Genomic DNA, 14,234 nt, shown 5'->3' on the forward strand with positions numbered 1-14,234 from the left:
AGCCACGGTGCTTCAAAAACATTCGGCCACTGCCGAAGGAGTACGCCGCAAACAAGAAATCCTGAATGACAGGTGACCTATTCAGGAAGTGGCTACTGAAATTCGACAGGTGAATGGAACTGGGCGGCAGACGCGTTCTTCTTGTTGTCGACAACTGTTCGGCGCACAAAGTCGATGTTGAGCTGAGAGCAACAAAGTTAGTGTTCCTTCCAGCAAATACGACTGCGGCCTTACAGCCAATGTACCAGGTTGTGATAAGGAACATCAAGTGCTTTTATAGGCGACACGTGCTGTAGAGAATGATTTTGTGCGCGGGCGACAGGAAGGACTTCGGCATTACGCTGCTCACTGCCATGCACATGTTGGTGCACGCATGGGAACAGGTGACCGCGACCACAATTGCAAACTGTTTCCGCCACAGTGGATTTGCAGCTGGATGTGCACAGGATAGTTGTGACGTCGACGTGGATGGGGCTGAGGAGCTCATGTCAGTGGCATTGCGCGACACTCTTCGGGGCGTACGTTTTGCCGATTATGTTGAAGTTGACATCGGTGTGTGGTGCCCTGACTGACGAGGACATTATCGCTCAAGTAGCTGGTGCGCAGCCTGTTGCTGAAGAGCCAGAAGGTGAGGAAGACGAAAATGATGAAGCGCCTGTGCGCCCGTCAGCTTCTGCGGTGATGGAGGCACTTAATGTGGCGCGTCTCTTCTTCATCTTCGAAGAGGGTGAAGAGGATTCCCTGCGCCGCGTCCACGCGCTGGAACAGAGAGCCGCAGCTGTGGCATTCAGAGAAAAGAAGCAGATGGTCATCGCCGACTTTTTTGGCCAATGAATATTTTTCGTGCCCCCACCCCCGAAATCCACCCATTTTTGCTCACTTTCATTATTTCGAGTTTTGTTTAATTCGAAATTGCTCAGCGTTCCCATGGAATTCGAATTAACGAGCTTTTACTGTAGTGCATAAACAGCCTGCAGAGTGTGACATTGCCAAGTCTCAGTAGCGTTATCGTCATATTTGGACAGGCCAAAAGTTTAAAGAAAGGCTGCATATTATGGTATAAATTTTCTTGGCAGGCAAACTTTGTGGACTTGTCTAAGTTATGAAAAGCTGACTTCGAAGGTTCAGGAGGCTGAACGGTAAAGAAAAATGCTAATCAACCGTATTTATATGACTGTAAGTCGACTTGAATGCAGGTCGCCCTCTCCCCTCCCTAAAATCGCACGGCAGAAAGAGGGGGGGGGGGGCAGAGCATGAGCAAATTTCATTAAAAAGAAAAAGAAAAAAGAATTATAGCTACAAGCCGAGTCGGAGGCGTTTTCCCCTTCTTAAAGCTAGGCTCAACAGAGCCCAGGGAATCGCTTTTCGGCTCCTGCAGGACGGGTACATATTTCTGCCCGTGAAAGCATCGTGGAATAGAGCCAGACTTTCATGAATAGTGTCTTCGTTGGGGCCTCGAGAGTTTCTCGCTAGCTCACATGCTCTGGCAGTGCCCTGCGAATGTGGGCACTGATTCTTGTGGCGAGGACTTGTGGTACTGGAGCTTACACAGCCCGGACTTGGGTCGACAATTACTGGCTGTGTGGAAGGCCCAAGCCATCGCGGAGGGCCAACTAGTCCCTCTGGTGCTTTAATAAAGTGTTTTGTATCTATGTATGTACAATGTCCCCGAAAGAAACGAAATCAAAGTTGGCTTCAGGGCAGAGCTTGAAAGCTGTTCAGGAAAGCTAGCTTTGCAGGATTATGCGGGCATTGTTTTTAGAAAGACTTGACAACCGAAACTAGTTTTCGATTTTAGGTCGACCCCTCACTTCAGATTTGAAATTGAGACGAAATGGGTCGATTTATTAACGTGTAAATTTGGTAGACATCCACTCCTTACTAACATAAGCTCTTCGTTAATGATTACAAAGCCCTCCTACATTTTAACTGTGCATTTAACTAAGGCTTGGCCTTTTTGTGCTTCTCTGTAGGCGTCTTGAATATCGAGACAGCCAAGGATCAATGGAGGCCCACGCCCCATCTAGCCTGCCTCCAAGTCTGCAAGAGAAGTACGGTCTGCTCAAGTATTTCGCTCACTACATGGAAGAAAACCTGACTGAGGTAATTCAGAGGCCGGGGCTGCTTGTCAAGTTCTTTCTGCCCAAATTGATAATTTTTTATGCTTTATGTGTGTATTTTGTGTATTTTCACAAATAGGTTAAAAAGAAATTCTGGGGTGGAAGCTCATGCAATAACGCTTTACCCACAAAAGTGAAGCCTTAATTTGCTCCCAGTTTATGTTGGAAACATCCCTTCTTTTTGTGCCGCCCGCTTGGAGATCAAGTGGCTTTACTCCGTTAATGTAAATGCTTAACTACAGAATAAAAAAAATTATTGTTCACAGCAGAAGTAACATATTAGGATGAGTATTGACAACTTGATGGAACGCACTTTAGCAGGGGGCAAGCCACCCCCATGTTGGAAGAAAAAGACCTGATGCTTTGCTAAACAAAATTTCTAATAAAATTTGCCAGTACTCTCAGTAGTCTCAAGAAAACCAGTGAAGCAACGACGCACATCGAACACTGTTTCTCCAAAAAGTTCTGCCATGTTAAAAATTGAGCATGGGACAAAAATGCTCCCTCTTTTCTGTGAGCTCACGTCCCTGCTCAGATGCAGTAATTTCCGCCCTAGCAATTCTTTCTAAGCCTCCTTGTTTTTTCAGTGTTATGGAAATTTCTATATTCAGCAGTTGTCTTTGTTTGTCAAGTCCTTTGTATGAAGCCCTTTGTGTGTCATGTGTGCCTCGGAGATTAGCAATCTTGTAAAATTTCACTTGCCACAGCAATTTGGCTACACTATTCTATCTATCGTTACTGTCTTCTCCAAAGGCTCTCGTGGTATATGTCTACAGTCGCCGACCAATTTTTCGGACCTGGCGGGGACCGAAAAAAAGTACGAAAAATTGAACAGTCCGAAAAATTTGTTTTCGCCAAAAATCTGAAGTTTATTGCATCAGGCAGGTTTAAAAAAGTCCTTGATGCTGCCTTGCCTCAAACTACGCTTGGAGGCAATTTGGTTTGCCCGTATTTGCGCCAAGGTGACATCGTCGCCGTAAACGCTCGACAAAATTGTCACCGCGTTGGCGATCTCTGCCGCCGACGACCGCCATGCAGCGTCGACCGTCATTCGGCGACATCTAGCTGTGAACGTCCACTCTCTATTAGCTTGATTATGGCAGCTTTCTTCTCCATCGTCAGGGTCGTATACTTCCCACGCTTCTTCACACCACCTGGCTCCCGCGATGGCACAGATGGCGGAGCCATGGCACCGAGAACACAAAATTCGATGCCGCAGATAGCCGCTGCGAAGCACACAACGTCCGTCTCGACGCTACGCGACACAACACGTGCAGAATGGGGACTGAAAAAAGCTGCAACGACAATAAAAGAATCCTTCTTTCGCCTCCTCCCCGTGCAATGTGATGACGATAGTGCTGACGGAAGACGAAAAAACGGCATCCATCACCGCGTCTTTTAAAAAGCAAACACGGCCTCCGAAACTTAAAATATGGCGTGCGCATTCCAATCTCGGAGGCAGGAAAGGCATCTGAAGACCAAGCTTAGCCAAGCCGACGGAAAATCCAACATGGCGGCGTTCACAATGGCTTGGGGCGTGGCACAAAACGAGCGATTTAGTCCGAAAAATCGAACTTTCAGGGGCGAATTCGCCCGAAAAATCGGTCGAAACAATGCATTAGCTCTATGGGATCCCCGAAGGTGCATTTATGAAGTCCGGAATATCCAACAAGTCCGAATTTTTGGAGTCCAGAAAATCGGTCGCCGACTGTATTAGAACTGGGCGACAAAAGGGTAAAAGCATGAAGTGAATTCGAAGCTTGACTAAAACACTTATACAGGCTTGTGTTTGGTCACTGGTGATCCTGATTAAGAAAGGTCAGTCTCTTGATACAATTTCCGACGTTTTGGTCACCCTGTGAAAGGGGAACGTCAAGAGGGCAAATCACTATTTTGCTAATGGGTGGTTCCTTCTCTCTAGGGTGGAGATGTGCCGAAAGGTTCTGGCCGCAAAAAGAAACCCCTCGTGTACCTCCAGCGCTGGATGCGCACGGATCGAGCGGTCGTCATGCAGCTCAGCTGCTCCATGCTTCAGGTGAGTTCACTCCATAATTTTGAGATGAGTGTCTCTACAGACTTGCGTGATGTGTGCATTCGCACAGCCTTCGTGCTTTCTTTTTCTGGTGGTGTGGAGGTTTAGTTTGTATGCTTGTTTTAGCAATTAGTTGAAAATATTTGCTAGTAGAGTGTGTGCCAATGATCATTGCATATTGCTTGCGAACATTTTTTTTCTTTTGTCGAATTTTTGACTAATATTTGACCGTACTACAGGCAACAAGCGGTTATGTTTTAATTACTATTACAGAACTGAACACACTACACTGTGACATACTGCCAGGGAGAGCAAACACGACCGTCTGCTCTTTATGCGCTGCCTTGGCATGTGCTCTTACGAATATATTGCCTGATTTTGGCACCTCTAGCTGCATGGAATTTGTCAAAGTAGTGTAGACTCTTTGATAATTCAAACAAATCATATATTTTTGATTAACCCGCTATGTTTTTAATTTATTTTAGAGCAGCTTGATTCAAACTGCCCACTGCACAATATTCAGTCAACTCATTTGCTTGCCCATCCACAGTCATATCTCGTTACAATGAAATTGGTGGGACGCATGAAAATGTTGCGAAATATCGTTGCAGCCCAATTTCATGCATAGACCACAGAAGTTAGGAAGGTATGATGATTATGACTGTTCCTTTGGTTTCATAAAGCGCATGCAGTATGGTTTGCATTGAATTCTTGTCAACTCAGACATACGTGGCTTCACACTGAGTGAATGCATTTTCTCCCATACAACATGCACAAAATAGACAGAAAATTTGGAACTAAACTCTGAATGTAGGTTTTATGCATATTTGGTATGCAAGGTGGTTTCATGGCGTGCATTTACAGTAGTGCAAGAAAGCCAGCTTTGTGTCAATGCACAAGCATATATTTTTTACTAATATCCCGCTGTTTGTAGGGGGTGGAAGGCCTGCTATATGCAGGGGTAGGTCACACACAAGCAAGTACAATAATCAAGCTACCCTTGAAGCACGCTGAGTGGGCAGCGTCGTGAGTGAGTGCGACAAAGCTTCACGAAGGGCAACAGAGAACTAAGTGTCCAAGCTCCACACTGTGTCGTTTCACGACATTATTGCCTCTAATCTCCTAGTGTGCTAGCCACATACCTTCAGAGCTTATTTCCTATTGATGATCATGACAGTAGCAACCACAGTTTTCTGCAGAGCAGTTGTGGCAAACGTTAGTTCTATTTTCAGTCTCTGCGCGCTGGCTGTTTGTGTGCCTTCAGAACTGCGTTGTTGCTATTTGTGATCTACCACAGTTTTGTTCGCAGCTTCCTTTGCATCGGTGCATGTACGTTAAGACGTGCGCGTACTTTCTTGGTCACCCATGAACGCGTCGACACGACTGCTCTTGTGTTCACAGCAGTTGCAGCAGATGGACTGGGTGCATGCTTGCCGTGCTTATGCCTCATAATGCTCTGGTTGTCATTCCGGATCGCAAGGCCAGTGACGATGATGAGTTTCGTTTTGAGCTCTACGTCAAAAACATGGCGGGGGTTCTTGAAAAACGATTCTACCATGGCCCGCACATGCATCAGATCCGCCCAAATAATCGTGGTGGGTGAATGATCTGTGGTTGCGGAGGTTGTCATGCAGCCACATGGGTATAATAACGAGAAATTGTCCAGTTACAAGCGGTATTTTGGAGCGATCCTCGGCGAGGGGGGGGGAGGGGGGCACTTTTTTTTTATCTGGTAGCACTCGCAGAAACCTTGTTGCTGTGAAAGTACCCAGAAAAAGTGTTCATTGTAACGAGTCATTTTTCGCAGTGTTCTCTATGGGCGACTGATGTTGTGGCGGAAATTTCGTGGCAGCGGTATTCGTTGCAGCAAGATTCGACTTAGTGCCTTTGTTTCTTCTAGCTGAACACCTGCATTTTTACGGAAGAAACTGACACAAATGAAGATTGCCTGTCTGCAAAACAGCTGAGCTAGCTGCACACTGACTGAGCAAAGAAGAAAGAGAAAACAAAGCCACAGATTCGGCACAAGGTCTAAGCAATGAATGCGATAACAACACATCGGGTTGTTACACGAACTAAGGCTAGGAGATTTAGGAAGCATACAAAATGTAGTGAACGTGGTTGATTCTGTTGAATAGACAGTAACCCAGTAACCACAATATCTTAGCAGGTGTTGTGAATAGTTGACTGCGTGACGTCAGACAGGAGGCGAAGTACAAATTCGACATCAAGGAATGCGACAAGCCACTGGTTTTCATGTCAAAGTACATTAACGGTGAAGTCTCCAATGACTATCACCGGCACATCCTGTGTGCTCACCACATGGAAGTTGTGCAGCAAGAAGTTCGTCGGCTCGCCAGGTTCATGGTGAGATGTGGACTGTTATGACGAAGCCATGCGATGATTTAGTGGCGCAAGCGTCACCACAACTCATGCCGGACAGTGAGTCAAGTTTGTTCCTCTAAAGTGATAGTGGTGGTTGGCAATTCGATAAGAACAGAATTTACAGGCACGACAGGACCAGAAACTTTCATTTTGGAATGCCCCTTTCACCCAAATGTATGCATTTCAGTGAACTCACCTTTCCATTGATCAAGCCATTGACCATTTCAATGTTTAGGGAAAGCACGTATGACTTGTCTGAACAAAGTACATGCTTTATTCAAGAATGTTTTTTATAAATACATTGACAGAAAGCTAGCGGCAAATGATGTATATACGTAGCTCACTGTTTTGTGCGATGGACTGTATGAGCGGCGTGGTCTTGTTGGGAAAGCATGTATGACTTTCCCATCAACCAGTAAAAGAAATCAAAAGAAAATTTCCACGGCACCCGCCGGAGATTCGAACCAGTGACCCTTCGCTCCTCAGCGCAGCGTGCGCTAAGAAGCGAGAGGTCACTGGTTCGAATCTCCGGCGGGTGCCGTGAAAATTTTCTTTTGATTTCTTTTTCTTTGTGCATTTTCTATATATATACACTATTTATGTATACCATTTGTATATTATGTATACTATTTATATACACTATTTTATGTATATATACTTATACATATTCGAGACATGACGGCGACGGCAAAAATCAGCTGAGAGTGTCCATATGTAATTTCTATCGCAATAAAACACTGAAGACGGCCTGGTCGTAGTTTATCGCATGCATCATTCGTCCTAAACGCGCTCGTCGCAGTATTATGATGTCATGTGGTAAAGTGTTCTAAGATTCAGAAGAGGCATTCAGCTGTCACATTTCGTCCCTTAATTTCATACGCGTGCGCATGTTTTATAATAACGGCTATCAGTATGACAGCTGATGTCTAAATACTTTATTGGCAATCATGCAGAGCTGTCTATGATGTTGTGACCCTGAAAAACAATAAGAACCACTATGCAAGTGGTTATGCTGGCCTGAGTCATATTTGCGACAATTTCTTATAAATCAAACAAAATCTTGAAATTCTCTGGAATTGGGGGCAACATAAGAACGCACCGGCATTGCCTCCTCAAATGCGTATGAGTATCAACTGGTGAAAATAGACACGCTCTCTTGACTGATGTCATTAGCCGGATTGCCAGTGACTCCGTCGCCTGTATGTCTTCTGTATGTGTGTGCCAGCCTGCTACAAGCTCTGCAACTGGAATGCAAAAAAGTGCTTGTATCACTAAGGAAGTATTCAAGACAGAACAGAAAAGGTCATCAAGAATGCACTATTTTTGTTCTGTCTTCTGTCCTTCCTTGAAGGTAAAAATCTTTTTTGTGTTTCACCAAGCGTGTACCAACTAGCCCAGACACAAGTTTTTCTCTACAACGGGACTTCGGACCGATTTCGCAGGTCAACTTCTTTGGCGATCACACCAAGCTGGTGCTGAGCGCTGAGCGAACGGAGCGCCCCCTGGTCCTGTACATCGACGAGCGGCGACGCACGGTGGCCTACACCCTGGCTGCCATCGCCCGCTTCGGCTGTGACGAGGCCCTTCAGGAGAGGCTACGCTTCGCTCTGGGTGCTCTGCAGGAGTTCGCCGAGCTGGAGCAGCGTGACCCACGCCGCAATGCCTGATGCACAGTCAAAGTGTAGACACCGAATAGTTGGTAGTTTCGATAACCGAATGGCTGGCGCACCGCGACAGAAACCGAAGAGAGCCGATGTAGGCGCAAGCTGCCGCATTTGCGCGTACAATCTTCTGCCTTTATAGTGGTGCTTTGTGAATTTGCCACCTGATGAGTAGTGTGCCTTTCAGCAATTAGTCAGAAAGCCCTTCTGTTATCCAGGTGTTATCAAAACCGGCCCTTCCTTCTTTTTTTTTTCTCCACATAAGGTTGTATCGCATGTCCGGTGCTTTCACACAGGGGTCACGTTTCACGGCGTTAGGGTTGTGGTGAAGTTTCGATCAGAGTGACGTGCTTGTCGATTGTGTGTTGATTAAGCCAGCATCCGTATACTTCATCCACGGTGCCCCTTGTGTCATGCCTGAAGGAATGGTTTCTGAAAGAACAGGCTGTTGGGAGGGTATTGCAAGGTTGGCTTTTTACATTGAATGTCCAAGAAGGCATGTGCGCTGCGATTTGTGCTCTTGACAGCTTGAATGACACAACTTGCGGAGGACTTGCGAAAGTGCCTTACCAGAGAGCGCTTCTCTAGGGCTGTGAGCATCAATGCCAGTGCACAATGGCCAAAGGATAAAACGTATCTTGTTGTGTGCATACCAACTTACTCATCTTGTTGAGCTCTCAGGGCAAATCTTTAGTCAAAGCAGCTAGGGGGCTTTCTTTTCGTCAGCTGCTTCATGGCGGGGTTGTAAGAAGTGCTGTGAAAATGCCTAGTTTCTTCCTGACTCGCGTAGCCCTAGCAACAGAGATGCAACATTAGTAGAAAAATGAAGAGACCACAAACATTGGGTGTCAGCATTTGTAGTAGTGTCTGTGTGTCTTCTCTGTTGCATGGGTAACACGAGTCAAGAATGGCATAGTTGTAGTTTCCTAGTGACTGGGGCTGTAGAAACAGCTGATGATGCAGATTTTCGTAGCTGACTAAACGTCGAAACAGGAAAATATGCTCTTTCCCCCTGAGGCTGCTGCTCCATGCTAGGTACAGTCTTTCTTTTTGTCTTCCTTTTTGTGGGTTGGGAGGCACGGCTTCATGTGGTTTTGTGCAAGTCGCTCGCACGCTAGATGCTGCCGTGCTCCGATGTGAAACTTGTTTCGGGTATCAGATCTCCACTCGAAATAAGGGCATGCTGTAATATTCTTGCCCATTCTGGCGTCCTTCAAGAAATTGTTTTTAGTGTAATGCCGTTCGATTGTCGTTTCCATGAGCGTACGCTTGAGCGTGCGGATGAATTCACCCATGCTTTCTCTTTAAGACCGTCTAAATAATTTTTAGGTATGTAAAAGAGTCTGTGATTGGCTTGATGCAACAGCTCTAGTACATTTCATTTCTTATTCACGAGTAATTGGTCGTCCAATTGGCAGTTCGCTAGTAATACTATCATAATGTACAAAATATGTTTTGTACATGTTGCCAACATGCCAGCAATAACTTTTCTAGCTAGCAGAGCCACTGCAAGAGGATCGAATCGTGGAAGGGCGGACCGATACACGCTGTGTTATTAGGCAGTTTTTTCCCCGGCTCTTTGTACCTTTCTGGGTCAAAGCGAATGTGTGCCTGTTGTACTAACTGTGCAGCTGCAGCTTTCAGTCGTTCATTACAGTAAGGAGCAAAGGTCTCGAACCTGTTAATAACAGCGTGGCTGCGTCTTGGTTGTTTTTTTACCATTCCAAGCTGCTTATTATACATTACCATTCAATTGTGAGTGCTGAACAAGCATCCTTCACTGATACCAATGGCAGGCTCGGAAAAGCAGCATGTAGTAGTCTCAACTGGTAACTACGACGTTCTGTGATGTCGGCCTATTAACAGGTCGGAGATATTTTGAGGCAAAAGAGAAAGCTGCAGCTAAGCAAGACAAGCTTTCAAAAATGTTGTGCCATTGTAATGAGCATATGTTAGCCATCACAAAAAGAAATGTGCTAAAATTTTCCAACTGCCTGTTGTACACTTTTTGTACATGTGTGCAGTCGTGTACAAATTGAACTTTTAATGTGCCAATTCAGTGATGTCAATTTGCTTTGGTGTGTAGAAATTGATATCTGTAATGTGCAATATTGCTTTTTTTTTTTCAAAAAAAAAAAAGGTTCAAAAGTGTGTCTATCACACTAAATATTTAAAGGCAATTTCTTTCGGGCAGTGGGAGGGTCACAAAGGTTGTCAAAGTTCACTGCAATGAGAGTGTGGGAAACAGTGGCTCTATAATAATGTTGCTGTGCATGAATGATTTCACTGTCTATGTGGACATAAGTAAATAATGGTGATGTTGCCAAAAGAAAAGGGGGGGGGGGGGGAATAATTTATTTACAATGTGTCTCAAGTTCTTGAGAACTGTTTTGTCAATGCAGTTTTTTTCTCTTTTTTTTATCAGCATAGGCAAAACTTTAGGTGCTGAAAAAAAACAAACAAACACAAAAGTGGTCTCATCCAAAGGTCGTACTCATGCTTGCTGTGCAATTGCATACAGAAGGAATCCCGGCAAGCTTGTCCTTGCATTGTCCTGACACGGTTTAAATGCTCATGGTACAGCTTTTATTTTGCACCCATCTGCCCGAGTGTTGAAGTTTTCACAAATGCCAAGCACTCGGCTAATGCTCCCAACATAGAGCTGCAACACTGTGGTTTAAAAGAAAAAAAAAGTGCTTACCATTTTTTTTTAAATGCAATTTACTTTTTGTACGACGTGGTTTTACGTGTAGCCTTTACAAACACTTACGTTTATTATACACTTCTTTTACACTAAAACTTACTTTACAAAAGAAGAAGTCACGAAATATCACCCATGCACTTTGCTCATCACATGACAGCATCTGCATAAATCAAAAGCATAATATTTTCTGCATAAGCGAACATAACCATTCACAGGCAACCGATGTGCAAAGTTTTCATTCCAATGACCTGCGTGTTGCACTGCGAGTTCACAATTTAACGAGATACTCACGTCGGAAAGGCATATTTTGTTTAAGTTCTAAACATGGAATCATCACTGTTAAATTGAATTCATATGAAGTCCTGTTTTTCACATTTGCTGCATTACGTTTTGGAAATGAAAGGTTACATTTCTGTGTAACCTTTCGTGCTTTTTTTTCCCGAATATAATGAGTTTTGTTGTGTTATAAGCATGGTGCCACTAACAGAGGCATATGATAGTGACACTGCATTGGTATCAAAATATTTTGAACATTTCTTGTCTTGCCCGTCAGTTCGCTTGGGAAAAATTGTATAGTACGAGAACTGTATATCATTGTGGAGGTGCTCAAACCTGTAGTTCCAGGGAAAGGCCAGATTTTTCTTAGATTAGATTGCCATTTGTATCGGCTCAAAAAGTTAGGTGATATGATGAACTGTGTTAGTTATCTCGACGAGTGTGGTCGATCGGAGTGTTTCACAGCTGGTTATTTCCTCGCCTCGAAGGACACGTGCAACATGTCTGAGAAAAAGAATGATCGTAGTGCGGAAGCCCATTCTGACCTAGTCATGTCGCGGGCATGCCTAGCTGATGTGTTGCCAAAGAAGCCCTTCCTTGCGGCTTTCGTTCTTTGTTCGTTTGCGCTTGCACTCGCTGTATTGACTGCCTCGAGGAACCATGGGCGTTGTTCCTACAACCTCCTGTGCCTCTCGTGGGAGAAGGACGTCGTCCGAAGAGCCACCTTCGGTTTGCCGTCAGTCAGTTGGCCACTCAAGTCGGTGTTTCTCTTCCAATGTGTGCATGTGTGTGAGGTTCAGCTAGCGAAATCTCCAAAAGCCAGTGACAAGGGCCCGAGACATTGCTCCTCGTGCTCCTTCTTCACCTTCACTACATGGAACTTAACTCCAAAGAGCATGCGCTTTCCCTCACGATTGGCTGGCTAATCGTGTAGGTGCATGGTTTGTTTTTGTGTGTGCATAATCTGGAGAACCTGGCTTCATTGCAAGCCAGCTGCAACAAAAGCAGGAATTTTTCGGTGGTATTCTCAAGCGATCTCATTTGAAGATATGATCACTGCCGAGTTTTGTGCGACTTTGCTAGGAGACTCCTCTGGCACTGTTGTGAAACATTTGTTGGGAACAGTTGGTCATACACCTTGACTAGCCAGTGCCGAGTAGCACAACGTTTCGCGAAGCTGATTGCATGCTTAGTAGTAATTAGTGAATTAGTCAAGGATACCACTTGGTTAATGGTCAAGTAACCGCATCGAATGCAAGGATGTTCGCCAACAACAAAAGGTGCACACAATTGTTGAAATGTGTGCGCCACTGTCGGCTCCAATGTGCAAACTTGCATGTTTAAGCTGACAGGGCTCGCAAATTTCACGTTGTTGGTTTTGGTGGCCATTGAAGGCATTCATGTGCGATTCGAAGCACGAGGGTCCCGATTATTGGGTTATAACTAACAAAAGATCGTCGATGTCGTGACGGGTGTGTGCACGTATTGTGTAGGTCCGTACGATGGCAGTCAAGCTTGTCACGTAGCACACATTTCACTGCACGATTTTTTTTTTCTGCTTACTTGTGCATGTTGGCTGCGGTCATGGAAGGGCATTATGATAACCCAGCACTGCGCCTCAGCGTCACTTTGCCGCACACAACTGGGACATCTCATGTTAGGCCTAGTTGTTGTGACATATCTAGTACTCAAAGATTTTTGCATCTACTACACTTGCGCCTGTTTTCCATGTCACATTGGGATTTTGTTTAAAATCATATATGCTTAGTAGGTTAGTATGCCTCAGAGGCCACTGCCATTTTGTGTAGCTCTATTTTTAACCTAACTATTTTACTAGGTGTTGCCATTTCATTGAGACCTTTCCCCAGTTGGCATTCTCTATTTTCACCTTCCTGGTGTCTTATCCCACCTTTTTTTCCCCCCTCATGTCAATACTCTGTAGTCCTCGCCAGTTTCCTGCGCTATTTTTTGCAGGAACTGTTTTTGATGGACAAAATAATCACTGGTGACTTCGTCTTCAACTTGCCAGAGAGATAGCTGGCGTTTGTATTCTTTGCAAACTGAAGGTCTTCCCACCTTTTTTCCACTGGAGATTGCGACTCCAGGTCAGACTTGTATTATTTGTGTGATGTTTCTTTACATTTTGGCTCGTGTTTGTATCTATCATGAATCCTTTCTGTGTTCGTTGCTTCCAATGTGTTGCTACGTACAATAAAATCAGTCTATTTTCACACAGAAAGTGTAAAGAGTATTTCATTTCATGCTGTGCCTGTGCAAGCAGAGACTGTGCAGTGACCTTCAAGTGCCCGGTAACTAGAACAGAATCGTTCATGTGAAAGCCCAAGGCACGTGATTCTCTGCACCGTGAGATTAACACGCGGACGCGTGAGCCTCTACCCCCCTCTCTCTGTGGGGCAAAGTACGCGTGGGAGATGAATGCATCAGCACGCGTCGCCGCATTGTGACGATTTGGTGAGGTGCGCTCATTGCACCATCTGAAAACACGATAGTTCCCCCGAAATCGCCATTGGCAATGGTAAGTGGTAGATGTAGCTTGCTGTTTCAACGTTGAAGGAGGTGCTCCTTCGAGGCTCATTGGCTAACGCCACGCACTCGCAAGCAAAAGGCCAGCCGTTCGATTCCGCGTGCCAGAGTCTTTTTATGGGTTATTTTTTACTTGCGTTTTCATATGTATAAGTACATATTCATATACGGTGAAACACGGCGGTCACCGACGGCAGCAAAATCCAGCCAAGAGTGTCCTTATAGTTGCTATTGCAATGAAAAGGAACACTTTGCCTGGATTTCTGGCCACGACAGTATGCTTCTGTAAAATTTCTAAAGTGTCAATTGTAACTAGTCTAATTATTAATTATATTAATGAACTAGTAATTGGTTATTTGAAGTATTCTAGCATAGAGGATGCTAACAGTGAGTTTGGCATTTCATTTGTTGTGTGCATAAAAATGCTATGCTTCACATAGAGCCCGCACAGGACTTCTGCCCATATCCACAATGTGAAACTCGGCATTTTTCAACACTGCTTCGTCGACAAC

General features: G+C 44.8%; 1 protein-coding gene across 1 annotated transcript in view; it reads left to right on the plus strand.

The window, feature by feature from the left end:
• The window catches only part of LOC119181257 (serine/threonine-protein kinase PLK2), a 29,332-nt gene extending 15,915 nt beyond the window's left edge, over positions 1-13,417 (plus strand). The window contains exons 8-10 of the mRNA XM_037432457.2: positions 1,974-2,103; positions 4,042-4,155; positions 7,980-13,417. Coding sequence (XP_037288354.2) covers positions 1,974-2,103; positions 4,042-4,155; positions 7,980-8,204 — 469 coding nt within the window. The 3' untranslated portion in view covers positions 8,205-13,417. The remainder of the gene's footprint in view (positions 1-1,973; positions 2,104-4,041; positions 4,156-7,979) is intronic.
• Positions 13,418-14,234: the final 817 nt, after the last annotated feature.

The sequence above is a fragment of the Rhipicephalus microplus genome, chromosome 10 (genome assembly GCF_043290135.1).
Source record: "Rhipicephalus microplus isolate Deutch F79 chromosome 10, USDA_Rmic, whole genome shotgun sequence".
NCBI lineage: Eukaryota > Metazoa > Arthropoda > Arachnida > Ixodida > Ixodidae > Rhipicephalus > Rhipicephalus microplus.